Source organism: Balaenoptera musculus, chromosome 3 (genome assembly GCF_009873245.2).
Source record: "Balaenoptera musculus isolate JJ_BM4_2016_0621 chromosome 3, mBalMus1.pri.v3, whole genome shotgun sequence".
NCBI classification, from domain to species: Eukaryota; Metazoa; Chordata; class Mammalia; order Artiodactyla; family Balaenopteridae; genus Balaenoptera; species Balaenoptera musculus.
The window spans coordinates 113,511,239-113,537,949 of NC_045787.1; the positions used below are offsets into that span (position 1 = coordinate 113,511,239).

Below are 26,711 nucleotides of genomic sequence, written 5' to 3' on the forward strand. Positions count from 1 at the left end.
ATTTTCTACTTGAACATGCTGTTCTAATACATGGAAGTCCTTGGAAGCTTAGGATGTGTGTTTAACAAGGAAGGACTGGAGCCAAAGACAAGTTCCTTTGCTTTAATTTCACATGTCACATTCTCTTTGATATCCAAGTGAGGTTTGAGCCAGTCTCAAGAACTGAATATTCCCTAGTGATTTCAACATACGTTATAACTTGGATGGAACGTGAAGTATTCTTCTGGACCTTGCCACATTTCCGGGCTAACTATAACTGCCATTTTTACATATTTCTTGGGGAAAATCATGGTTTTAAATATAAAACCTCTAAAAGTGGCTATCTGCATGAGAATATTTAAAAACTCATTGCACATGTAATAATACTGCCTAACTGCTGCCCAAATCTGAAGGTACACCTGAGTCAAAGCTCATTATGCAAAATGAGTCCTTCAAACAGCCTCTTGCCCAGCAAGGCCAAGTGGGGAAGGAAAATGATTTCCCTGCATCTGATTGCTTTTGCCCTGCCTTAGGAAAGCGGGTGCCAAAGCAGAACCCAATGAGCTAGCAGCCCGGACAACCTTGGGTGTGACCGCTGTGGCTACAGCTGAGAGAGAGGCACCAGAGCCCACTTGGGGGATGGCCGCTGAGCACGGGGAAGGGGGCCACTTAGCGGTCACTGCAGCAGCGAGGTCCAAATGTGAGCGGCCGGAGTTCACGGATCAGCCTTCCACACTGGACCAGCCAGGTCTGCAGACACGGGCAGTCCAAGCAGCTGGGCCTGTGCCAGTCAATCCACTCTGCCTCTGGGGCAACGTCTGGTGGGCGAGCATCCAAACCCGTGTGGAAAAAGCCAAAGCGAGAAGAACGCCCTTCTAGAGCTTCACCTCACCCCTGAGTCCCACAGTCATTATGCTCAAGGGACAAAGGACGGCTGGCTGGTCATTTCTTCAGGGCTTAACATCCAGGGGCACCAGCCCAGCTCTTCATCTTATTTTCTATCTAAAATTTTTAAATATAGCATATATTTTAGGTTATCCTAAAACAGACCCAGGACTTGCTGTGCTGTTGACGCTTCTACCTCCTTTCTCACAGTGACAAATCCCACCGTGGGAAGCAGTGTGCCAGCCCCACACCACCCAGGTGCTGCCCGGTACCTAAGGGCATTATGCTGCATGGACCCCAGAGCCCGGTCCGGAGACCGGAAAAGCACAGGACTTGAAAAGCCCTCACCTCTGATCTTCCTTCTGGCCCAACAAAGATGTGGCCTGTTAAAATTCAGACTGTGGTGGAAGGCATGGTGGACGTACTAGATCACACTTGCCAGGCGAGGTGTATCTGTCTGTGTTGGCCTCTTAACTGGTAATTTTATCTCTACTGATGAAGTTTTTAAAAATGACTTGCAAGGACCTCAGCAACAGTTAATTCTTAAAACATACACCTAAATAGAAGTTCGCATACCTAGATACAGTCATTTATTAAATTCAATAACTCCTATTAGTGCATTCTACAGGCTGAAGAGTGAAGTATGGCAGTGTTACCATGCATGTATATTTTATGGACTACACTGCACAGGATAATTATATCAGGCCTCTGCTGGACAGGGCAGAGAACAGTCTTCCTCTAAATTCTCACCATACGAGGAAGGGCTTATTCCATTTCATGATACCACTTCGAAAATGAAAATCACCCAACTCTTTAGGGACTGTTAAAACCCGGAAGAACCTATAAATTTAAAAAGACTCTCAAATGTGAGCATATTGAGTTATGTCCAAAATCATGAAACATTCCAGGTGAGCATACAGTCATAGTAAAAACACATCAAAAGTCAGCATACCTAAATGTCCATCAACAGAGGAATGGATAAAGAAGATGTAGTACATATATATACAATGGAATATTACTCAGCCATTAAAAAGGAATGACATTGGGTCATTTGTACAGACGTGGATGGACCTAGAGAGTGTCATACAGAGTGAAGTAAGTCAGAAAGAGAAAAGCAAATATTGTATAATAACACATATATGTGGAATCTAGAGAAATGGTATAGATGATCTTATTTGCAAAGCAGAAATAGAGACACAGACGTAGAGAACAAATGTATGGATATCAAGGGGGAAAGGGGTGGGGTGGGAGGAATTGGGAGACTGGGATTGACACATATACATTATTGATACTATGCATAAAATAGACAACTGATGGGAACATACTGTATAGCACAGGGAGCTCTACCTAATGCACTGTGGTGACCTAAATGGGAGGGAAGTCCAAAAGGGAGGGGATATCTGTATGTGTAGGGCTGATTTGCTTTGTTGTGCAGTGGAGGCTAACACAACCTTGTAAAGCAACCAAACTCCAATAAAAATTAAAAAAAAAAAAGCATACAGATCACAGTAAGAAAGCGACAAATGATAACGTCTAGAATGACGAAGGGAGTGGTGCTGGTGGTGGAGGGAGAGTCGTGTGAATGATCATGGCCCCAATTATTTTTTTAAATCCTCCACTGCTGATCAAAAGAGGTAAAACCATATTCATTTCACTAAATAAATATTCCACTAAACACAATACTGGATCCTGTGAAATTATTGGCACCCAGTGGCTGGTGCAAAGGAATTTAACTCTGGTTTTTCAACTACTTTAGAGATACCCAGTTTTGATAAACATCCATGGGAAGCGAAATCTTTTAAAAATATATACAACACGTATATATTATATATATAATAGATATTAATAAGGATATATTTATCAGGACATGTTAATAAAATATGTATATATACATACATACCAAAGGACATTCTGATCTATAATGCATCTTCCAAGAAAACTTTTAAGCCTCCCTACCATGAAATGATGCAAAAATATTCCTGCCATAATTTTAGTGATTAAGTCCCCTCATCATGGATGTCATAACGAATTGGAAAGTCTCTGGGTTTAGCCCATTTTGATTGGGAACCTGAATTTTTCTTCCCCTGTCCCACAGCCCCCAAATGGCTGATGCAATTTAGCTCAACTATTCCCCATGGGGTTGCCTTTCCAGAGATGCTTATTTCAGCTCCAAAGAATGTCAAAGCAGCTCTGAGGAAGAGATGAAGTGGCACAATCAAATGGAAACCACTTTTGAGATCCAACTGCTTTACTGCCACTTATGAAGATGATGATGTAATTTATATATACCTTACAGCTTTAGCTACTACAGATCAAAGACACTTAGCTCTCATGGAACAGATCATTTCTCCTTCACACATATTTTAGCTAAGTTGTTTGAACACTGAAGTATCATCTGAAGATTACCTGAGGTAATAAAAATTACCAGCCTAGAAAATAAATGGAAGCCTCATTTGTCTCGACCAGGAGTGAGCAGTGGAGACATGTACAGAAGGAAGTAAGGTGAATTGAGGGGAGGCAGCCCCTTGGGGTCATCTGAAGACCCCCTGCAGATAAATACAAAAAGGAGAAGCATTGCCCTGCAGGGCCAGGTGGACTAAAGCCAGGTTTATAGATCCTAGATGGAGGTTAATCCCACTTTATCAAACCCCAAACCTTTACAAAGAGATTAGTTAAGGGGCTATAGGCAAACTGCTCTCCAAAGGACTCAGTGCAAACTAGTTATTTTTCACACTAACTGACTGGGGAGAACAGGAAGGAGGGGTGGCTGGCAGGTGGGAAAAGTATCTCTGAAATGATAATAGAAGTCACTGGAAATGTGAGATTTCCAGATGACATTATATAAGTGCATCAGCTGTATGACGTGAAATTTTCCTGTAATTTCAATTTGTGTGCAGTGGAAACCCCTACTAATCACGCTGTTGAGAAATACAAAACATTCCATCTATTGGGAAGGAGCTAGCTTCCCAGACACCACCTTACCTCTGAGCTATTTCCAGTCACATCTCTGGGCAAGCAATGTGCTATCGGTCTCCTCTCCATCAGGCCTGTCCTGCCCACCCCCGGTGAAGAGCCCCAGTGACAATCCTTCTGAATGAAGCGATCGACCAACCAGCCCAGCTTGGGCAGTGACTTGAGGTCCCCCGCCCACCCCCCATCACTCCACAGACCCCACTCATGCGAACCCTGTACACCAGAGACTGGAAGCTGGGCCATTAATAATACATCTTCCATTGGCACATATCACACCCACACACCTGGGCCCAGGCTACTTCTGAACAGGGATGGGTCTTACTCACCTGCACATTCCCCCAGGGCAACACTCAACAGTACACAGTAAGTCCTGGCCGAACTGTATATAATTTAAGTAAGCTGTTCCAGCTTTAACATCTCTGTGTCCCTGTGAAATGCCCATAACTGTTCCTGGTGTGCGTGTAAGGACAGGTGGGTGTAGGTTTATACAGATATTCTAAATCACTTTCTTCCTGAATAGAGTGATTCATTGATAAATTGGTCTGACATTTGGTATAAAGTCCTGCAGGCCTCAGACAAAATGATTTAGAAAATAACAATGTCAGTTGCTCTGCTCTTTCAATAAATAACCCACCAGTAAAACACAGATAATAACTGACAATCATACTTGTACTGTAACTAATGAGAAAAGATAAAGCAGCAAATGGACTGTTTATATGCATTTGATAAATTGCATCCCCTGGATATACCCATGAAAAATAAATGTGTGTGGTCCTGGTTCACTGAACTAAAACAAATATTTACCACTGAGATTTAGGATTTAGAGTGAAATTTACATTTTATTTGGCAACTATTTTGATGCTATGTCTACACACAGTGGAAAAATCAAAAACCTACCTCAACTTCCTGAGTACGAAAGCATTATAAATGAGAAAAAAATAAAAGAATCACATCAAACAATAGGAAGGAATGTAAACATTTTTGATAATTGCATCAAAACTTCAAATTATCATAACATTAGAAAGGTCACAGGTAGACATTTTCCCGACCATCACTCCCTTGAAAAGGTCCCCTTGTTCACTAAGTTCATGAAAAGAACATTAGGTTCTCAGTGGAATAAGTGAAGTGCAGGGAAATCAGAGGGTCCTCTGGTGATCTGTGTCATTACTGTAGAACAAATAGCAACATCATGATTAAACCCAAATACGCAGGCATGATTATTATCTTTGAGAATTTCAAATGATTAATTTCCTATGACACTGGTCCAAAGGGTGAAATTCAATAAAAGTCCCGAGGTGACATCAGAGAGCGAGAATAAAAGACCTTCTGCATTTCTGCAAAGAAATTCTTTTGTCTCGCAGCTCCAAAATAGCTTGAAGGGGTCTAAAACCTGAGAAAGACGTGGATTTACGGTCTTGGGATGTAAAATGAATAGGACTGTCATGGCCCCTCAGGTGATTAATGGATTATAACTGCCACAAAGTCCCCTTCCTCATGATGTCTGCCTGTCCATTTCTGTCCATCCAAGCTGGGGTCAGGGGGAGTGACGGCTGATTTGGGCTTTTCTCAAAGAGAAAAACTGAGTCTGGGGTCCATTGCAGAAAGTGTGCCCTATATCTGGCTTCTTCTTCTGGGAATACAAATGGACCTACGATGCTGCATTTGTACTCTGACCAAGACAAGGGGCGTCTCCCCAGACGCAAAGCCACCCACACCCTTGACCTCATTAGCAAAATGATCAAAACACCTGAGCTAGCCAGGAGCGGGCTTCCGAATGTCAGATGGGAGTGAAGCAGGCAGGACTATGGTGTCAAAGACAGAGGAGACACTACGAACAGGACAGGCTGTGAAGCAGATACAGGTTCACATCCTGCCCTGAACACTCACCAGCCAGCTGGCCTTGCACAAACCCCTCAGCTTCTGAGATGCAGTCTCTTGATCCACAAAGCAAGACCGCTGCACCTGCCTTGGAGGATGGGTCACCATGATTCGCGACAATGTGGCAAAGTGACTGGCGTATTACCAGGCACAAAGAAGAACTCAATAAATAAAAATGTACACTTCTGTGTCCATCTCCAGAGGTTCATAATATTGACATGTCTCAAAAACATTGAGAGAAACAGGCTTTATAGAAACAATGACATGCTTAAAATTTCAGTAATGTGACTCTTGCGCATTTGAATCTTACCAAATAGGCCCAAGTGAAGGGAGACCAATTGCACTTGGGAACAATAATTATGAAATATTTCAAATGCATGCAATTTTATTAGTCTTATGAATGAAGAGTGACTTAGAAAAAATGCAGTGAAATATGAAAGCATGAGTTGCAGGCACGTCTCTGTTTAAAGGTCAGGCACCCATTCTCTAAGATTCAGTGACCCTGTCTATTAAAAAAAGATAATACTTACACCATAGAGCTGTTCTGTGCAACCAGTGAGGTGTTTTGAACCATTGTTAGCAATTACACATCATATAATTCTAAGTCAATTTAAGTTTCAATTTTGACTCACTATACCCCGTTAAGTGGACTGGACCTGCTCTGAACAGGTAAAATTTCCACATAATCATTAATTGACATGTAGAAAACAGAGGAAAGAACCCTGAAAAGGTCCATCTCATTGACACACCAAGTAAGGCCCTTGCCGTCTTGGAACATGTAAACCTTTACTTTACAGAAAATACAAACTGTACTTGCCGAAGGCCCAGCCCTGTCCGAGTATCACAAACTCCAAATTAATTAGGTCCCTCTATCTTTCTGAGAATGCCACTCCTACCACCCCCTAGGCCGGCAGGCCTCCATCGACATCCAGATGCTGCCTTTTGGAGTATAAAACACTGGCTATGAACTATCACCACACCCCTTCCTCCCCACCCACCCTGCACGGGAGGTGCCAGCTGCAGGCACTGGGAAGCAGTGGTTCTCATCCCTGACTGACCGCTGGGGTCACTGAGGACCCTTCCAGACACTGATGCCTGGCACCACCTGGGAGATGCTGATTCGGTGGTCTGGGTCGTGGCCTCCACAATGGGACATTTAAAGTTCCTCAGAGGATTCTAATGAGTAGCCCCCATTGGCTAAAGGAAGCCACACACTGATTCAGTCACAGTGACTGAAAGGCGACCAGGGGACCATCAGGCCCACCACAAACAGCAAACCCGGTGCGGCCCATCAGAGGCCTCCCTTCCCCCAGCTTCCAGAGCTTTCCAGAGTTATATTCACCTTCCACTGTCAGATCCGGCCTCAACACCTCCCAGGCTCAGTACACGGTACCTCTGGGCGCCCTGCTGGCCAGGCCAGGACCCAGGCTGGACTGGTCCCTCTTCCCTCCCTCTGCCATTCCGGCATCAACCAGGCCCCCTCCCTCCCTGGATCTGTCACACCTCCCACTCTCTGCACCCACAGCCCCTCCCTCAGTCGGGCCCCCAGCTGCCCCTCGGGTCACCACCACGTGCCCAGCCAGCCTCCGCTCCCTGCATCCTGCTCAGGCTGTTCACGCTGCTCCCACGGGGACCCTCTGAAGGGACGTCTGTCCTCGTCGGCCCCCAGTATCAAATACTCGAGTTGCTCCCCACAGCTCCCAGGCAAAGGCCAAGCCCAGGAGCAGCTTACAGAACCCTGCAAGGCGCAGTCCCTGCGGCATCCTCCAGACCCCCTGCAGTCACACCCCAGCCCACACGCTTCGCTCCAGCCCCACAAGAACCACTTCTTGGTTCTGCGACAGCCATGCTTACTTCGAGCTCTGAAATTCTGCACATGCTGCTCCTTTTGTGCCTGAAATACCCTTCCTCGCCCTCCTCTGATGAACATTCACTGCTCTATCAAATTCCAGTTTAGATTAAACGATGCTCCTTGTGCGCGAACCTCCGCGTCCCCAATCCCTCCACACCAAAGACGTCTCAGCCGTGTGGTCTACACCCCCTGTGCAGCCCCCAGCAGAGCACTGACGCAACCGCTCTGCGGTGGCCCACCACTCTCCTGCCGCTCAACCACACAGCCGGCAGTCCCCACGGCCAGGGGCGGCACACCCTCACCTCCACACCTCCAGAGCCCAGCACATGCCCATCTTGCAACAGGCACTCAGTGAGCACCTCCTGTGAAGAAAGAACCATTCAACCTCTGTTGCTTCTTTTACACCAGTATCTTGGGCCGCAACTCCCCCATTAATTCCCCGTTGACTCAGAACTTCAGGCTCCGTGACCTGGAGGTTTCCGAGGAAAGTGAAATGGGCAACTCCCTTAGTGTAACTTAAACTGGGGCAGTCACGGGAACCTGGCACCAGCAGGGATGACGGCAGAAGACCTTGGAGGGATCGACCAACGAGGACAGGTGGACCCCTGCCCGACAGCCTCACCCCACGTCTGCTAACACCCCGAGTCGCCGCAAGGAACAAACAGACTTCATGACTTGGCTCACCACAGCTGGCAGAAATCTGATGCAAGATTCAGGACCTGCATCAAGTTGAAGTTGAAATGAAAAAGTTGAAATCCAGTCCAAAAAATCCAAGTGATATTGATAGCAACGTTAACGTTGATCATATAGGAATAAGAGCAGCTACCATTTTCCGAGCGCTCCACATGCACCAGGTGCTGTCCAAGCCAACTGTGTTTTAGCTCACTGAACTCATATGATGACCGTGTGAGGCAGGCACAGTCAGCACCCCGATGACATAGCTGGGAAAGCAAGCTTAGAGAGATCGCATTTCTATATAAGGTCACACAGCGAGAAGCAGGAGGATTTGAACTCAGTTTTGCCTGACTCCGAAGATCATGCTCTAACCACTCCACGCTGCGTTAACGGCACCATGTGAAGGGAGGACCAGGTAGGTATGTGAAGACTGGAGACCCTGGGAGACAACACGGGGCTCGTTCCCTATTGGAGATGGAACACGATGGTTGCAGGAGATGCCAAGGGATGGAGATGAGCACAGAGGCCTGAGGCCTCCCAAGAGGCTCCCTCTACCACTGCACTGACCCTTAGTACATCTGAGCCTCAGCTTTCCCGTCTGTGAAAGGGGGGATTCAAACACCTGCCTCACGGTTCTTTGTGAGCTTGGACAGCAGGTCCATCTGTCCTGTGCCTGGCCCTAAGAAAGCAGTCAGGACATCCAGATGTCCTGACCACCCCGTACCCCAGATGGTTCCCCGGGCTTCAGAATCATGGCCAGCAGCATTGATGACAGCAGCCTCAGGAGCAAGCCCCCCTGAGGAGCACTTTGTGGGCTCTGGACCAAGCACTGCCACCACATCTGTCTGCCACCACACTCTCTGGGGCCCACTTCAAAGTAGAGCATACAATGCCGACATCAAGCCACTGCACAGAGGACATGGTGGCTTCGGCACTGACTAACTCTCTGAGAAGCCATGGCCACAGACTTTGCATGAAATTTTCATTAGCAGCACAGCAAGGCCTGCTGCGGTTCCTCCCAGCCCTACCATTCAGCCTCTTCTCTTGGAAGGAGCATCTGGGAAAGTTAGCAATAAACACTCCCTCACTGGGTCCCTAAAAGCATCCTAGCAGCCTCCCTGCCTGCCCTCCTCTGCATCCTGAGGCTCTGGCCCTTGGACCATGTACACAGCAGATGCTCCTTACCAAAGCCCCAGAAATAAATCTGGTCAAGGTCTTTCGTCCACTTCAAAGCAATGATGTCACCGTCAGAATCTGAGAGGGTTCATTTGAAATCTGCAACTTCTGAACTTCTTTCCCCCATGGTAAGAGGTCACCAGAGTAGACAAGCCTGCCAAATAGAGCCACACTCCCAAGCCACAATTTCCCTCTGTGATCACTGGCAAAGCTTCCACAGAGAAGGGGGAGTGTGCCCTGTCTGAGGTGCAGCCACTGCCGTAACTAGGGCTCGCCACGAGGGTAGAACAATCCTCTCACACTGACTGAAAACCCTCCATAGGACCCACACTCCCAAAGGCCGCTGGGTCCAACCAATCCTGGACCATGGAGATGGGCTAATTTTCCTCTCACTCAACAAGCACTTATGCAACTCTATGATGGATGTAACCCAGTCTCTCTCGCCCAGCACTGCCAAACAGATGCCTGGTAGACTCAGGAGACTTAGAGAAACAATCCCAAAGTACTTCAGCCAGGCTCCACACTTGGGAACTTGCTCACCTGGCCACTCGGACAGGTAGATGATGTACTTACGTCATATGACAAGACAGAGTCCAGAGAAGCTATAAGAGAACTGTCCTCATACCAAGATCAGTGTGCATGAGTCCCTGACTAATGGGGATCTGTGTGCTCTGTGAACATCTAGCTGTCCTGCTGCCCTCCAGGGCTGTTTCCATAATCTGTCCATGTTCAATGAGGGCCTGGGGCACCCACAGAGACAGAGCAAGGTCGAAGCTGCAAGGAAGTTGGGGGCAGAGACTCGAGAACCTCAGTGCCTGAAGAGATATCCACGCCTAATCTCCAGGCACTGAGGAGCCACAGGTGGGCGGACTTGGAGGTGGATCCCATCACACCAGTACTTTCCGAAGGAGCTGGGCTGACTGAGTGTGGGACAGATTAGAAGGAGCCCAACCGAAACCAAGGACACCAATGAAGAAGTTCATTCCATGTGCGCACATTATCACTTACAGCATTTGCTGCACATCTGCCTTTGTGCCAGAAAACAGACACGAGGAACACCCAGCCCTTACCCTCAGAAGCCCACAGTCTGGCCAGGGGAAAGGGAAGCAGAAATGTCAGCAGATGAAGGCATAATACTACCAGGCAATGTGCTTATTATAAAAAGAAAATAGCTACAGAACACAGAGGAGGAAGTCACCAACGATTCCAGGGAACCAGGGCTGAGTCTACTGAAGCAGTGGGACTTACGCTGGGTCTGGATGGACAAGGAGTTTTCCAGGCAAGGAACGTGGAGTAGGCGGGACAAGGAGCCAGCAAGTGCAATGAGCAGGGCTCTTTGCTGCAGCACCCCTCAGCTCAGGCAACAGGAGAGGAAGCCTGAGCCCAGGTGCAGCCACAGAGACAGGACAACAGGAGACATCTGCCGGCTTAGCCCAGGGTCTCCAACCCACCACGGCCACACCACTAGGTGTGCCATTTGCTCTGCGACTAGAAATCCTGTAGCTGCTGTGGCTGGTCACTGGCGTCACTGTGATCCGTCCACTCCAGCTGGAAGGCTGAGCAATGACACTATGTCTAGAGAAGACGCACTGACCCATGGCATGCCACGCCAGGGACAAGAGCCAGCTCACATCCTGGCCCTTCCAACCAGCAAGCGTCCCCATGCCACCTGTTACGAACATGTGTAAGTCATATGGGCCACAACTGGAACCAACTAGTCTCTGTGCCTGTCCCTCTCTCTGTGCTGCAGAGACACACCGCCAGCTTGTTCCACCTTCCTTTATTAAATAAACATCTCTCCCTTTGGAGTTGAGATCCCTGAGAACAAAGGCCATGCCATGTGACCATGCTCTGGGAACCAAGACCCTGGAGGTGCCCCCTCCGCACCCGCAGTCAATGACAACAATTAAGGGCCTCTTGCTCTCACCGAGCCTTTGAAAGGTTCCACTCTTGTTTGCAGGGGACAGTGGTAGGGAACCAGGGTTCCCTTTTACCCATCTTTTAAAATCAAAACGCTCCAGGGCAAAATTATCAGGTTACACCATTTATATGGTAACAAAATACACATCAATAAGGACATATTTGTTTCTTGTGGAAGAGTACTCAGCCAGCAGAAGCCATGCAATATTTTTATTTTTATGCTTCCTTTTAATTTATTATTTGGAAAATAAGAGGAATGTTAATAACAATGCAGGCCCCTTCCAGTCCTAAAATTCAATGATTCTAAATGTGTCAGATAATAAATCAAATACGCCTGACAGCTCTGTGTAAATAGGGCAATTTTACACTAGGGCTACGTGCTGCAATGTGTAAATAGGGAGCAATTTTCAGACTAGCAAGGACTACAGTGTACTGGAAGAATCCAAGGAAGACCAAAGCAATAAGCTGCTTTGTCTTTGATTTTTATTTCTGCTTCCAAATTTTAAGAGCCCAGCAAGAACACAAACAGTAGTTATGTCCTAGATCTTTAAAATCCCTTTCCTATTAAATAACTTATGAGCATTAAAGAAAGAGTCCAGTTGGGTTTTTTCACATGATGCTACTCAGAGAGAACTTTTGGAAAAAATTTCCAAGATCTAATTCTTTAGCTAAATTACCTTCTTGTGAGAGGTGGAGACTCCTAGAAAGTCACATACAAAAACATGGGAAGAAAGAAACCAAGAAGCAATAAAAAGGACCAACGATGCAATGTAACTATCTCTTCCACTCGATAACCACACCCTCCCCATGCCCAGAGCCCACCCCTCAGAGGTCTGGGAAGAAAGAAGGGGCAGCCACGGCCACCAGCAAGCGTGAAGCAGCGCTGGGTCCCGCTCATTAAAATCGATCTTCTCATTTAGCCAGTTGCATGGTCACATTTTCTAGGTATCTCAACTGTCCTTAAAGAGTGCCCATGGGGGCTTCCCTGGTGGCGCAGTGGTTGAGAGTCTGCCTGCCAATGCAGGGGACACGGGTTTGAGCCCTGGTCTGAGAGGATCCCACATGCCGCGGAACAACTAAGCCCGTGAGCCACAACTACCGAGCCTGCACGTCTGGAGCTTGTGCTCCGCAGCAAGAGAGGCCGCGATGGTGAGAGGCCCAAGCACCGCGATGAAGAGTGGCCCCCGCTCGCCGCAACTAGAGAAGGCCCTCTCACAGAAACGAAGACCCAACACAGCCAAAAATAAATAAATAAATAAATAAATAAAATTAAAAAAAATAAAAGAGTGCCCATGACTTACCATAAGAAGGAAAAAATACAAAAAAAGAACTAGAGAAAAGTCAACATGGTAACAATGGTTATCAATGGTTGGAGGAATACAAGAGTTTTCTTCCTGCTTCTACTGTATTATTTTTCAATTAAAAAACAACCTGTATTAATTCATGTGTTTGTATGTTGTCTCCTCATTCATCCATTTACCCATTCTTCATTCATTCATTCATTCAAAGTTCTATGGGATAGGGAAAATGAAGACAGCATTACCCTAACATTATGGTTGGGGCAACTCTAGCCAGAGAGGTAAAATCATTTTTAAATGAATTCACACAGCACTAAAATCTGCAGTATAAGATCTACGTACACCAAAAGATTAGACTGAGAGCTGTACTCACAGCCCCGACATGGGGAATAAGAAGGAAGAACCTCTTGGGCCATGACCTAGAACAATGACTAGGAACCTTTCCAGGCAGCTGAATGGAATCACAAGCCCTTCTAATTACCCTGTCTCTGGGCTGGCACATAGGGTAAGCATTCATTTATTCCTTTTGTCCTGGCACCCTATTATGGAACGAAAGATCTGGAATAAGCAGGGCGTGACCTTTAGCTCACTCACCAGCACAGAGCCCACGGCCCCTGCCAAAAACAGGTAGGAGAAGGACCCAGAGCTCACAGTAGAAATCATACATTTACTCACAAGGCAGTGACAGCTCCTGCAACAAACCCAAATTGTGGCTCAATTTAATAAGGCATCCGAGGCTCAGATGCCTCATCTGATTTACCAGCAGGAAACGTAAATCACAGCTAGAATCGGAGACACCTTGTCAGGGCTGCCTGCTGGAATTATTTGGGAACAACACTGCATGGGTTATTTTGGTGTTGCCCATCAAAGCCTCATACGTCTGTTTCACACACCTCTCTTTTAACAAAACTCAGCTCTTAACCCAGCTTGGAGCTAAAATCAATGGTTCTGCTTCTGGATCTGAAACATAAACAAACATAAAAGCCTATGGCAGTTTCTTAACTGGTAACTCCTCTTGATGTCCACTGTCACTGCCTAAGTGATTCTGGGTAAACATTTCAACCTTTTCAAGCTTCAGTTTCTTTATCTGTAAAATGAAGGCTATGGTGCCCACTCTACTAGGATTGCTGGGAGGATTACTTGGGACATAGATGCAAAATGTCCAGCATGTAGTATGCACCAAATATCCAAACATGGTCACTGCTATGTATCTATCTATCTATCTATCTATCTATCTATCTATCTACCTATTTATTTATTTATGGCTGTGTTGGGTCTTCATTGCTGTGCGCAGGCTTTCTCTAGTTGCAGCGAGCGGGGGCTACTCTTCGTTATGGTGTACGGGCTTCTCATTGCTGTGGCTTCTCTTGCTGAGCACGGACTCTAGGCACGCGGGCTTCAGTAGTTGTGGCACACGGGCTTCAGTAGTTGTGGCTCAAGGGCTTATTAGTTGCTCCGTGGCATCTGGGATCTTCCCAGACCAGGGCTCGAACCCATGTCCCCTGCATTGGCAGGTGGATTCTCAACCACTGCGCCACCAGGGAAGCCCGGTCACTGCTTTTTTTTAACTAACCTCAGTACATCCTCTGCTGTAAGCTGATAACAGAATTTAAATAAATAAATAAATAAATAACGCTAGCTTCCTCTGGATTAGTATATTTGTGATACTGCCATCCTGACTCTGCAGAAATTTTTAAGAAATCAAATCTGGGTAATGGCTGCTTTGGAAAAGCAGCAGCCACTGCTCAGTGCAAAAGTGTAAATAAAATGCCACTTAAATAATCACATTACTCATAGCTTAATGCATGTGATCCAGAGCTACAAGCAAGCAGGTCTGTGATGGATTTCTCATCTGTCGGCTGCCACTGCAGCCCATCCAAGCGTCTGCAGGCATCCTGACTGGGAACGTCTACATTAGCTCCTGATGGGACCCACACTCCCACTATCAATGAGAACAGACTCAGCAGGAAGGAGGTGATGCCTTCATAATAAGGTGATAATACAGACAGAAACGTTTGCTTGGGGAAGGGCTGCTAGGTTCTAGGTTGGCCATTAAATGTCCCTTCCTCAGTTCGCAGGGGCTCCCAGAGCAGTCTGGGATCCCTAGCTGAATCTTCCCAGCCCCTGCCAGGTAGGGATGGAGCCTCCTCAGATGCCGTGATATGGCCTACTTTTGACTCAGCAGTGCTGAGTACCAGACTAAACACCAAAGGAGACAACCGGCAATGCTGGACTAAATCTACCTTCTTTCTGAGGAGGGGCTCTGAAATCTCAGCGTTTTCCATTTAACCAGAGCTGCCCTCAAGGGCGCCAAGCTCTAACTGGGGATATTTGGTCCTTAGACCATTTCTCTGGATAAATGCAGAACTTCTAGAAAAGCCAATTCAGAATCCAACCACAAGCATGCTCTAAAGATGTGGGTGGGAGGAGCTTCAAGATGGCAGAAAAGTAAGACGTGGAGATCACCTTCCTCCCCACAAATACATCAGAAATACATCTACCTGTGGAACAACTCCTACAGAACACCTACTGAATGTTGGCAGAAGACATCAGACCTCCCAAAAGGCAAGAAACTCCCCATGTACCTGGGTAGGGCAAAAGAAAAAAGAAAAAACAGAGACAAAAGAATAGGGACAGGACCTGCACCAGTGGGAGGGAGCTGTGAAGGAGGAAAGGTTTCCACACACTAGGAAGGCCCTTCGCGGGTGGAGACTGCGGGTGGCGGAGGGGGGAAGCTTCGGAGCCATGGAGGAGAGTGCAGCCACAGGGGTGCGGAGGGCAAAGCGGAGAGATTCCCGCACGGAGGAGCGGTGCCGACCAGCACTCACCAGCCCGAGAGGCTTGTCTGCTCACCCGCCAGGGCGGGCAGGGCTGGGAGCTGAGGCTCGGGCTTCGGTCGGATCGCAGGGAGAGGACTGGGGTTGGCGGCGTGAACACAGCCTGAAGGGGTTAGTGCACCACAGCTAGCCGGGAGGGAGTCCGGGAAAAGGTCTGGAGCTGCCGAAGAGGCAAGAGACCACTGTTTCGGGGTGCGTGAGGAGAGGGGATTCAGAGCGCCGCTTAAAGGAGCTCCAGAGACGGGCACGAGCCGCGGCGATCAGCGCGGACCCCAGAGACGGGCATGAGACGCTAAGGCTGCTGCTGCTGCCACCAAGAAGCCTGTGTGCAAGCACAGGTCACCATCCACACCGCCCCTCCCGGGAGCCTGTGTGGCCCGCCACTGCCAGGGTCCCTTGATCCAGGGACAACTTCCTCAGGCTGGTGCAATGGCACGCTGTCCTCTGCCGCCGCCGGCTCGCCCCGCATCCGTACCCCTACCTCCCCCTGGCCTGAGTGAGCCAGAGCCCCCGAATCAGCTGGTCCTTTAACCCCGTCCTGTCTGAGCAAAGAACAGATGCCCTCAGGTGACCTACATGCAGAGGCGGGTCCAAATCCAAAGCTGAACCTCCGGAGCTGTGCGAACAAAGAAGAGAAAGGGAAATTTCTCCCAGCAGCTTCAGGAGCAGCGGATTAAATCTCCACAAACAACTTGATATACCTGCATCTGTGGAATACCTGAATAGACAACAAATCATCCCAAATTGAGGGGGTGGACTTTGGGAGCAACAATATATATATATTTTTCCCTTTTCTCTTTTTGTGAGTGTGTATGTGTATGCTTCTGTGCATGATTTTGTCTGAATAGCTTTGCTTTTACCATTTGTCCTACGGTTCTGTCTGTCTGTGTTTTTTTTGTTGTTGTATGTTTTTTCAGTATAGTTTTTAGCATTTAGTATAGTTTTTAGCACTTGTTATCATTGGTTGATTTATTTTTTTGTTTGGTTGCTTTCATCTTTCTTTTTTTTAATTACTTTTTTAATTTTTAAAAAAATTTTCATTTTTAATAATTACTTTTTATTTTAATAACTTTTATTTTATTTTATTTTTTCGTCCTTTCTTTCTTTTTTTCTCCCTTTTATTCTGAGCTGTGTGGATGACAGGGTCTTGGTGCTCCGGCCAGACATCAGGCATGTGCCTCTGAGGTGGGAGAGCCGAGTTCAGGACATTGGTCCACCGCAGACCTCCCAGCTCCACGTAATATCGAATGGCAAAAACCTCCCAGAGATCTCCATCTTAACGCCAAGACCCAGCTCAACTCAACGACCAGCAAGCTATAGTGCTGGACACCTTATGCCAAACAACTAGCAAGACAGGAACACAACCCCACCCATTACCAGAGAGGCTGCCTAAAATCATAATAAGGTCACAGACACCCCAAAACACACCACCAGATGCAGACCTGCCCACCAAAAAGACAAGAGCCAGGCTCATCCACCAGAACACAAGCACTAGTCCCCTCCACCAGAAAGCCTACACAACCCACTGAACCAACCTTAGCCACTGGGGGCAGACAACAAAAACAATGGGAACTACGAACCTGCAGCCTGCGAAATGGAGACCCCAAACACAGTAAGTTAAGCAAAATGAGAAGACAGAGAAACACACAGCAGATGAAGGAGCAAGGTGAAAACCCACCAGACCAAACAAATGGAGAGGAAATAGGCAGTCTACCTGAAAAAGAATTCAGAATAATGATAGTAAAGATGACCCAAAATCTTGGAAATAGAATGGAGAAAATACAAGAAACGTTTAACAAGGACCTAGAAGAACTAAAGAGCAAACAAACAATGATGAACAACACAATAAATGAAATTAAAAGTTCTCTAGAAGGAATCAACAGCAGAATAACTGAGGCAGAAGAACAGATAAGTGACCTGGAAGATAAAATAGTGGAAATAACGACTGCAGAGCAGAATAAAGAAAAAAGAATGAAAAGCATTGAGGACAGTCTCAGAGACCTCTGGGACAACATTAAACATACCAACACTCGAATTAGAGAGGTCCCAGAAGAAGAAGAGAAAAAGGGACTGAGAAAATATTTCAAGAGATTATAGTTGAAAACTTCCCTAATATGGGAAAGGAAATAGTCAATCAAGTCCAGGAAGCGCACAGAGTCCCACACAGGATAAATCCAAGGAGAAACACACCAAGACACATATTAATCAAACTATCAAAAATTAAATACAAGGAAAAAATATTAAAAGCACAAAGGGAAAAAAAACAAATAACATACAAGGGAATCCCCATAAGGCTAACAGCTGATCTTTCAGCAGAAACTCCGCAAGCCAGAGGGAGTGGCAGGACATATTTAAAGTGATGAAAGGGAAAAACCTACAACCAAGATTACTCTACCGAACAAGGATGTCATTCAGATTCGATGGAGAAATTAAACCCTTTACAGACATGCAAAAGCTAAGAGAATTCAGCACCACCAAACCAGCTTTACAACAAAGGCTAAAGGAACTTCTCCAGGCAGGAAACACAAGAGAAGGAAAAGACCTACAATAACAAACCCAAAACAATTAAGAAAATGGTAATAGGAATATACATATAGATAATTACCTTAAATGTAAATGGATTAAATGCTCCAACCAAAAGACATAGCCTGGTTGAATGGATACAAAAACAAGACCCATACATATGCTGTCTACAAGACACCCACTTCAGACCTAGGGACATATACAGACTGTAAGTGAGAGGATGGAAAAATATATTCCATGCAAATTGAAATCAAAAGAAACCTGGAGTAGCAATTCACATATCAGACAAAATAGACTTTAAAACAAAGACCATTACAAGAGACAAAGAAGGACACTACATAATGATCAAGGGCTCAATCCAAGAAAACAATATAACAATTGTAAATATTTATGCACCCAACATAGGAGCACCACAAAACATGAGGCAAATGCTAACAGCCATAAAAGGGGAAATCGACAATAACACAATCATAGTAGGGGACTTTAACACCCCACTTTCACCAATGGACAGATCATCCAAAATGAAAATAAATAAGGAAACACAAGCTTTAAATGACACATTAAAAAAGATGGACTTAATTGTTATTTATAGGACATTCCATCCAAAAGCAACAGAATACACTTTCTTCTCAAGTGCTCATGGAATGTTCTCCAGGATAGACCATATCTTGGGTCACAAATCAAGCCTTGGTAAATTTAAGAAAACTGAAATCATATCAACTATCTTTTCCAACCACAATGCTATGAGACTAGAATCAATTACAGGAAAAAATCTGTAAAAAATACAAACACATGGAGGCTAAACCATACACTACTTAATAACCAAGAGATCACTGAAGAAATCAAAGAGGAAATCAAAAAATACCTAGAAACAAATGACAGTGAAAACACAACAACCCAAAACCTATGGGATGCAGCAAAAGCAGTTCAAAGAGGAAGTTTATAGCACTACAATCCTACCTTAAGAAACAAGAAACATCTCAAATAAACAACCTAACCTTACACCTAATGCATTAGAGGAAGAAGAACAGAAAAAACCCCAAAGTTAGCAGAAGGAAAGAAATCATAAAGATCAGATCAGAAATAAATGAAAAAGAAATGAAGGAAACGAAAGCAAAGATCAATAAAACTAAAAGCTGGTTCTTTGAGAAGATAAACAAAATTGATAAACCATTAGCCAGACTCATCAAGAAAAAAAAGAGAGAAGACTCAAATCAACAGAATTAGAAATGAAAAAGGAGAAGTAACAACTGACACTGCAGAAATACAAAGGATCATGAGAGATTACTACAAGCAACTGTATGCCAATATAATGGACAACCACAAAGAAATGGACAAATTCTTAGAAATGCACAACCTTCTGAGACTGAACCAGAAAGAAACAGAAAATATGAACAGACCAATTACAAGCACTGAAATTGAAACTGTGATTTAAAATCTTCCAACAAACAAAAGCCCAGGACCAGATGGCTTCACAGGTGAATTCTATCAAACATTTAGAGAAGAGCTAACACCTATCCTTCTCAAACTCCTCCAAAATATAGCAGAGGGAAGAACACTCCCAAACTCATTCTACAAGGCCACCACCACCCTGATACCAAACCCAGAAAAAGATGTCACAAAGAAAGAAAACTACAGGCCAATATCACTGATGAACATAGATGCAAAAATCCTCAACAAAATACTAGCAAGCAGAATCCAACAGCACATTAAAAGGATCATACACCATGATCAAGTGGGGTTTATCCCAGGAATGCAAGGATTCTTCAATATATGCAAATCAATCAATGTGATACACCATATTAGCAAATTGAAGGAGGAAAACCATATGATCATCTCAATAGATGCAGAGAAAGCTTTTGACAAAATTCAACATCCATTTATGATAAAAACCCTCCAGAAAGTAGGCAGAGAGGGAACTAACCTCTACATAATAAAGGCCATATATGACAAACCCACAGCCAACATCGTCCTCAATGGTGAAAAACTGAAACCATTTCCACTAAGATCAGGAACAAGACAATGTTGCCCACTCTCACCACTATTACTCAACATAGCTTTGGAAGTTTTAGCCACAGCACTCAGAGAAGAAAAAGAAATAAAAGGAATCCAAATCAGAAAAGAAGAAGTAAAGCTGTCACTGTTTGCAGATGACATGGTATTATACAGACAGAATCCAAAAGATGCTACCAGAAAAATACTAGAGCTAATCAATGAATTTGGTAAAGGAGCAGGATACAAAATTAATGCAGGGAAATCTCTTGCAATCCTATACACTAATGATGAAAAATCTGAAATTGAAATTAAGGAAACACTCCCATTTACCACTGCAACAAAAAGAACAAAATACCTAGGAATAAACCTACCTAAGGAGACAAAAGACCTATATGCAGAAAACTATAAGACACTGATGAAAGAAATTAAAGATGATAAAAACAGATGGAGAGATATTATACCATGTTCTTGGATTGGAAAAATCAACATTGTGAAAATGACTATACTACCCAAAGCAATCTACAGATTCAATGCAATCCCTATCAAACTACCACTGGCATTTTTCACAGAAATAGAACAAAAAATTTCACAATTTGTTTGGAAACACAAAAGACCTCGAATAGCTAAAGCAATCTTGAGAAAGAAAAACGGAGCTGGAGGAATCAGGCTCCCTGACTTCAGACTATACTACAAAGCTACAGTAATCAAGACAGTATGGCACTGGCACAAAAACAGAAATATAGATCAATGGAATAGAAAGAAAGCCCAGTGATAAACCCATGCATATATGGTCACCTTATTTTTGATAAAGGAGGCAAGAATATACAATGAAGAGAAGACAGCCTCTTCAATAAGTGGTGCTGGGAAAACTGGACAGGTACATGTAAAAGAATGAAATTAGAACACTCCCTAACACCATACACAAAAATAAACTCAAAATGGATTAAAGATCTAAATGTAAGGCCAGACACTATCAAACTCTTAGAGGAAAACATAGGCAGAACACTCTATGACATAAATCACAGCAAGATCCTTTTTGACCCACCTCCTAGAGAAATGGAAATAAAAACACAAATAAACAAATGGGACCTAATGAAACTTAAAAACTTTTGCACAGCAAAGGAAAACATAAACAAGACGAAAAGACAACCCTCAGAATGGGAGAAAGTATTTGCAAATGAAGCAACTGACAAAGGATTAATCTCCAAAATTTACAAGCAGCTCATGCAGCTCAATAACGAAAAAACAAACAACCCAATCCAAAAATGGGCAGAAGACCTAAATAGACATTTCTCCAAAGAAGATATACAGATTGCCAACAAACACATGAAAGAATGCTCAACATCATTAATCATTAGAGAAATGCAAATCAAAACTACAATGAGATATCATCTCACACCGGTCAGAATGGCCATCATCAAAAAATCTACAAACAATAAATGCTGGAGAGGGTGTGGAGAAAAGGGAACACTCTTGCACTGTTGGTGGGAATGCAAATTGATACAGCCACTATGGAGAACAGTATGGAGGTTCCTTAAAAAACTAAAAATAGAATTACCATACGACCCAGCAATCCCACTACTGGGTATATACCCTGAGAAAACCATAATTCAAAAAGAGCCATGTACCAAAATGTTCATTGCAGCTCTATTTACAATAGCAGGACATGGAGGCAACCTAAGTGTCCATCGACAGATGAATGGATAAAGAAGATGTGGCACATATATACAATGGAATATTACTCAGCCATAAAAAGAAATGAAATTGAGTTATTTGTAGTGAGGTGGATGGTCCTAGAGTCTGTCATACAGAGTGACATAAGTCAGAAAGAGAAAAACAAATACCATATGCTAACACATATATATGGAATCTAAAAAAAAAAAAAGTTTCTGACGAACCTAGGGGCAGGACAGGGATAAAGATGCAGACATAGAGAATGGACTTGAGGACACAGGGAGGGGGAAGGGTAAGCTGGGACAAAGTGAGACAGTGGCATGTACATATATACACTACCACAAGTAAAACCAATAGCTAGTGGGAAGCAGCTGCATAGCACAGGGAGATCAGCTTGGTGCTTTGTGACTGCCTAGAGGGGTGGGATAGGGAGGGTGGGAGGGAGACGCAAGAGGGAAGAGATATGGGGATATATGTATATGTATAGCTGTTTCACTTTGTTATAAAGTAGAAACTAACACACTATTGTAAAGCAATTATATTCCAATAAAGATGTTGAAAAAATAAATTAATTTAAAAAAGAAAGATGTGGGTGTCTGTTGGGGCACGGGCTGGAATACCCACAGGAAAGGTCGTGACGGTCACTTCTTAATGTGAAATCCAGGTTCACCAAGGCACCTGCTGCCTTTGCTCACACAGATCTCCCTACACATGGGCAGCTTTGATTGCAACAAGGCAATCAGAGACTTTGCCCTTCCCACCTCTACCTCCCAGCAGGGTGCCCTCATGGTCTTCTCCTCTACTCTTTCTCATCAAAACTTGTAAAGAGGACTGGGGCAGCTCCACTCATATTCAGTAAGGGATCCAATCCCAAGGTGACAAAATCCTGCCAGAGTTTCTGCCAGTAGAAAGGTGAGAAATATTTGGGGAGAGGGCCTTTGCTAGCCCCTGAATTTAAAACACACTCATCAGCCTGGGTCCTGGTAAAGATGGAAGGTGAGGAGGATTAAGAACTAGTGTAGGAGACTTCAGACAATACTACAAAGCTACAGTAATCAAAACAGTGCGGCACTGGCACAATAACAGACATATGGATCAATGGAACAGAAGAGAGAGCCCAGAAATAAACCCACACACCTACAGTCAATCTTTGACAAAGGAGGCAAGAATGTACAATGGAGAAAAGACAGTCTCTTCAGCAAGTCGTGTTGGGAAAGCTGACAGCCACATGTATATCAATGAAGTTAGAACACACTCTCACACCATACACAAAAATAAATTCAAAATGGCTTAAAGACTTAAATACAAGACATGACACCATAAAACTGCTTGAAGAGAACATAGGCAAAACACCTCTGACATAAATCATACCAATGTTTTCTTAGGTCAGTTACCCAAGGCAATAGAAATAAAAGCAAAAATAAACAAATGGGACCTAATCAAACTTATAAGCTTTTGCACAGCAAAGGAAACCATAAACAAAATGAAAAGACAACCTACAGACTGGAAGAAAATATTTGCAAATGATGAGACCAACAAGGGTTTAATTTCCAATACATACAAACAGCTCATACAACTCAATAACAAAAAAATAACAATAATAACCCAATCGAAAAATGGGCAAAAGACCTAAGTATACATTTCTCTAAAGAAGACATACAGATGGCCAATAGGTGCATGAAAAGATGTTCAACATCACTAATTATTAGAGGAATGCAAGTCAAAACTACAATGAGGTATCACCTCACACCAGTCAGAATGACCATCATTAAAAAGTCTACAAATAACAAATGCCTGAGAGGGTGTGGAGAAAAGGGAACCCTCATACACTGTTGGTGGGAATGTAAATTGGTGCAGCCACTATGGAAAACAGTATGGAATTCCCTCAAAAAAACTAAAAATAGAGTTGCCATATGATCCAGCAATCGCCCTCCGGGCATATATCCAGAGAAAACTCTAATTCAAAAAGATACATGCATCCCAATATTCATAGCAGCACTATTTACAATAGCCAAGACCTGGAAGCAACCTAAGAGTCCATCGACAGATGAATGGATAAAGAAGATGTGGTATCTATACAAAATGGAATACTACTCAGCCATAAAAAAGAATAAAATAATGCCATTTGCACCAACATGGATGGACCTAGAGATTATCATACTAAGCGAAGTAAGTCAGAAAGAGAAAGACAAACACCATATGATATCACTTATATGGGAAATCTAAAATATGACACAAATGAACTTATTTATGAAACAGAAACAGACTCACAGACTATGAAAACAAACTTACAGTTACCAAAAGGGAAAGGCGCTGGGGGGAGGGATAAATTAGGAGTTTGGGATTAGCATATACAAACTATTATATAGAAAACAGATAAACAACGAGGGCCCACTGTATAGCACAGGGAACTATATTCAATATCCAGTAATAAACCATAATGGAAAAGAATATGTATACATATGGATAACTGAATCACTTCGTTCTACACCAGAAACTAACAAAACACTGTAAATCAACTATACTCTAATTTAAAAAAAAAAACTAGTGGAGTTGGGGAAAGGGAATGAAAAGAGTCTGCAAATGGTTTTGAAGGGAAAAGATACAGCAACCAGGAAAATGAACACGGGCAATGTGAGAATATTTTCTACTACAGACCCAAAATGGAGCCAGTGGGCAGTACAGCAAGGACCCAGGTCCTAGGGAGGTGCTGGGAACTTGCCATTTTCTAAAGGAAGATCAAGAAATAGCTACTCAAGCCTGTATTCAGCCTACAGTGGGAAGTAACAAGTGTCCACTGAACACCTACTGCCAGCCAAGCACGGTGCTCTGCTCTGCACTTTACGTTATCCCCCATAATCATCACAATGACTTTGCAAGGATGGAGGTAGCCTCTACATTTTACAGTAGAGAAAACTATGGCTCAGGGAGGTTGCGTAACTTGAGGAGGGGGTCAGCTCCAGCTCTGTCCAACAGCAGAGCCCTGGGCTCTTTCCACACACCATGACAGCCCAGTGCCACCAGTTGGTTGAGCACCCCACCAAGTTCTAGACCATCAGCTCCCGAAGGATGGATTCCACTGGACCTGACTCAGACCTGATCAACCTGCGAAGACTCAGAACAGCTACTGGTTGAATCAGAGCTGGTATGTGGAGAAATTATGATTCTCTTGGAAACTCGTAATTTAATCCTTTTGAAGGCAAAGTCCCACCTTTGACAAAGCCCAGGGAAGCTGAGCCTCTAGGGCTAAGATATGGGTGAAGCCAGAGTATAGAAGGGGAGGGGAGAGAAATCCCAGGAGGCACCTGGAGGGATGGGGGAGGAACAAGCTATTACACCAGATGTCTGTGTGGTTGCTGGGCTGGAGTCAGGGCTGGAGGACAGAGGGTGAAGCAGGATCCTTGCCCATAAGATGTACAGCATCGAGCACGTTCCAGGAGTGGCCAGTTCCCATCCTAAGCGAGAGCAGCTTGCTAAGCGCACCAGCCTGCAGTCTGATCCGTGAATCACCCCAGACTAACGTGCCTCCTCCTCCGGCCAACAGCCACGCGGGCCACGGGCGGCTCCCACGCGCTCGTGTACGGGAGCGCACACACCTTAACAGACCTGGGGCCCAACTAACTAAAAATTAGACACAAATTTGATTTGGGTCATTGCTTGCCTTCCTGCTGGTCCCTGCATTCTGCCACACAACCTTGGGGCCTGAATGACAGAACTGGAGAAAATATTGAATAAATTATGGACACACACTCAACCACAGCTACCCAGACCTCCTGTGCTTATTAACAATGCCTCTCTACCACGTTATTCTTAAATTTTCCACAACTAAAATCTACCTGGGAACGTAAATCTTCCTCACCATAACGTGAACAAGTCCCGTAATAGCAGCTCATTACTGAGCCATGTTGGGTTATATTTCTCCAAGAAAATAAATAACCAGTTTAAAGATTGTCAGAAAAATGTTCCACTGGTACTCAGGTTAAACATGATTATTTATTAGAAATTATCGAAAGCTACTCACACCTGTGGTAACTATAAGCACACAAGGTCCTCAGTGAGTTTTATACTGAAAGGTGAGAAAGAGATGTAAAACACACAACTGCTACAGATTTTCACTTTGAACAGATCTTCATTTCTTTGGCCTTTGGGGCTGATCTTGGTGATGGGAGCCTCTTGCACCAAATGCTCAGACAGAGAGAACCCTGGGGAAAGATTCGTAAGAGGTGGAAGAGGGGAAAATACCACATGGAGAGCTGTTACTCTGAGCCAGGCAGAGCTCAACCCCCCAAATTAGGAGTCAGAAAACTTTTTCTATGAAGGGCCAGAGAGTACATTTTTTTGGCTTTGTGGGTCACAAACAGACTCTACCACACCCTCTTCTCCCTGCCCCCTTTAAAAATATATCAAGCACTCTATACACACTATTATATATAAAACAGGTAATCAACAAGGACCTACTGTATAGCACAGGGAACTCTACTCAATATTCTGTGATAACCTATATGGGAAAAGAATCTGACAAAGAATGGATATGTGTATAACAGAATCACTTTGCCTAACAGCACTGTAAATCAACTATACTCCAATATAAAATAAAAATTAAATTCAAAAAAAATGTACCAATCACTCTAAACTAGTGACCTCAGCTGGATTTGGCTTTTGGGCTGAGTTTGTCCATCCCTGCTCTAAACAGACTACTTGTCTCAACTCTTTCCACTACTCTCTGCAGTAGATGCTGTTTGGGCTCCCATTTTAAAGACAAAGGGAACAAGGTGCTGAGATGTTAGGAAGCCTGCTTGAGTTCACACACTTGGCTTAAATGTCAAAGTACAAAGCCAGGCAGGAGCCAAGCCTAGGCCCACTGGTTCTCAAAGGTCATACTCCTCCCACTATACCTCATGGCCTCAAAAACGCTCTGAATGTGGCAACTCTCTTTTCAGCAAAGAGTGAATTTATATTATGAATAAGAAGGGATGACAAAGGAACTAATATTTGTTGAACATCTAGCGTGTATTGAGCCCTGGCCATGGACTTTACACATGAGAG

At 44.4% G+C, this 26,711-nt stretch overlaps 1 protein-coding gene across 2 annotated transcripts in view; it reads right to left on the reverse strand.

Annotated features, from left to right (window-relative positions):
• Nucleotides 1-26,711, reverse strand: part of SPOCK1 (SPARC (osteonectin), cwcv and kazal like domains proteoglycan 1) — a 549,728-nt gene that overhangs the window by 288,805 nt on the left and 234,212 nt on the right. Inside the window, exon 3 of one of the 2 annotated variants that reach the window (XM_036848671.1) lies at nucleotides 4,735-4,743. The exons of the other annotated variant lie outside the window; for it this stretch is intronic. Within the exon in view, the coding sequence (XP_036704566.1) occupies nucleotides 4,735-4,743 (9 nt within the window). The remainder of the gene's footprint in view (nucleotides 1-4,734; nucleotides 4,744-26,711) is intronic. 2 annotated transcript variants of the gene reach the window in all.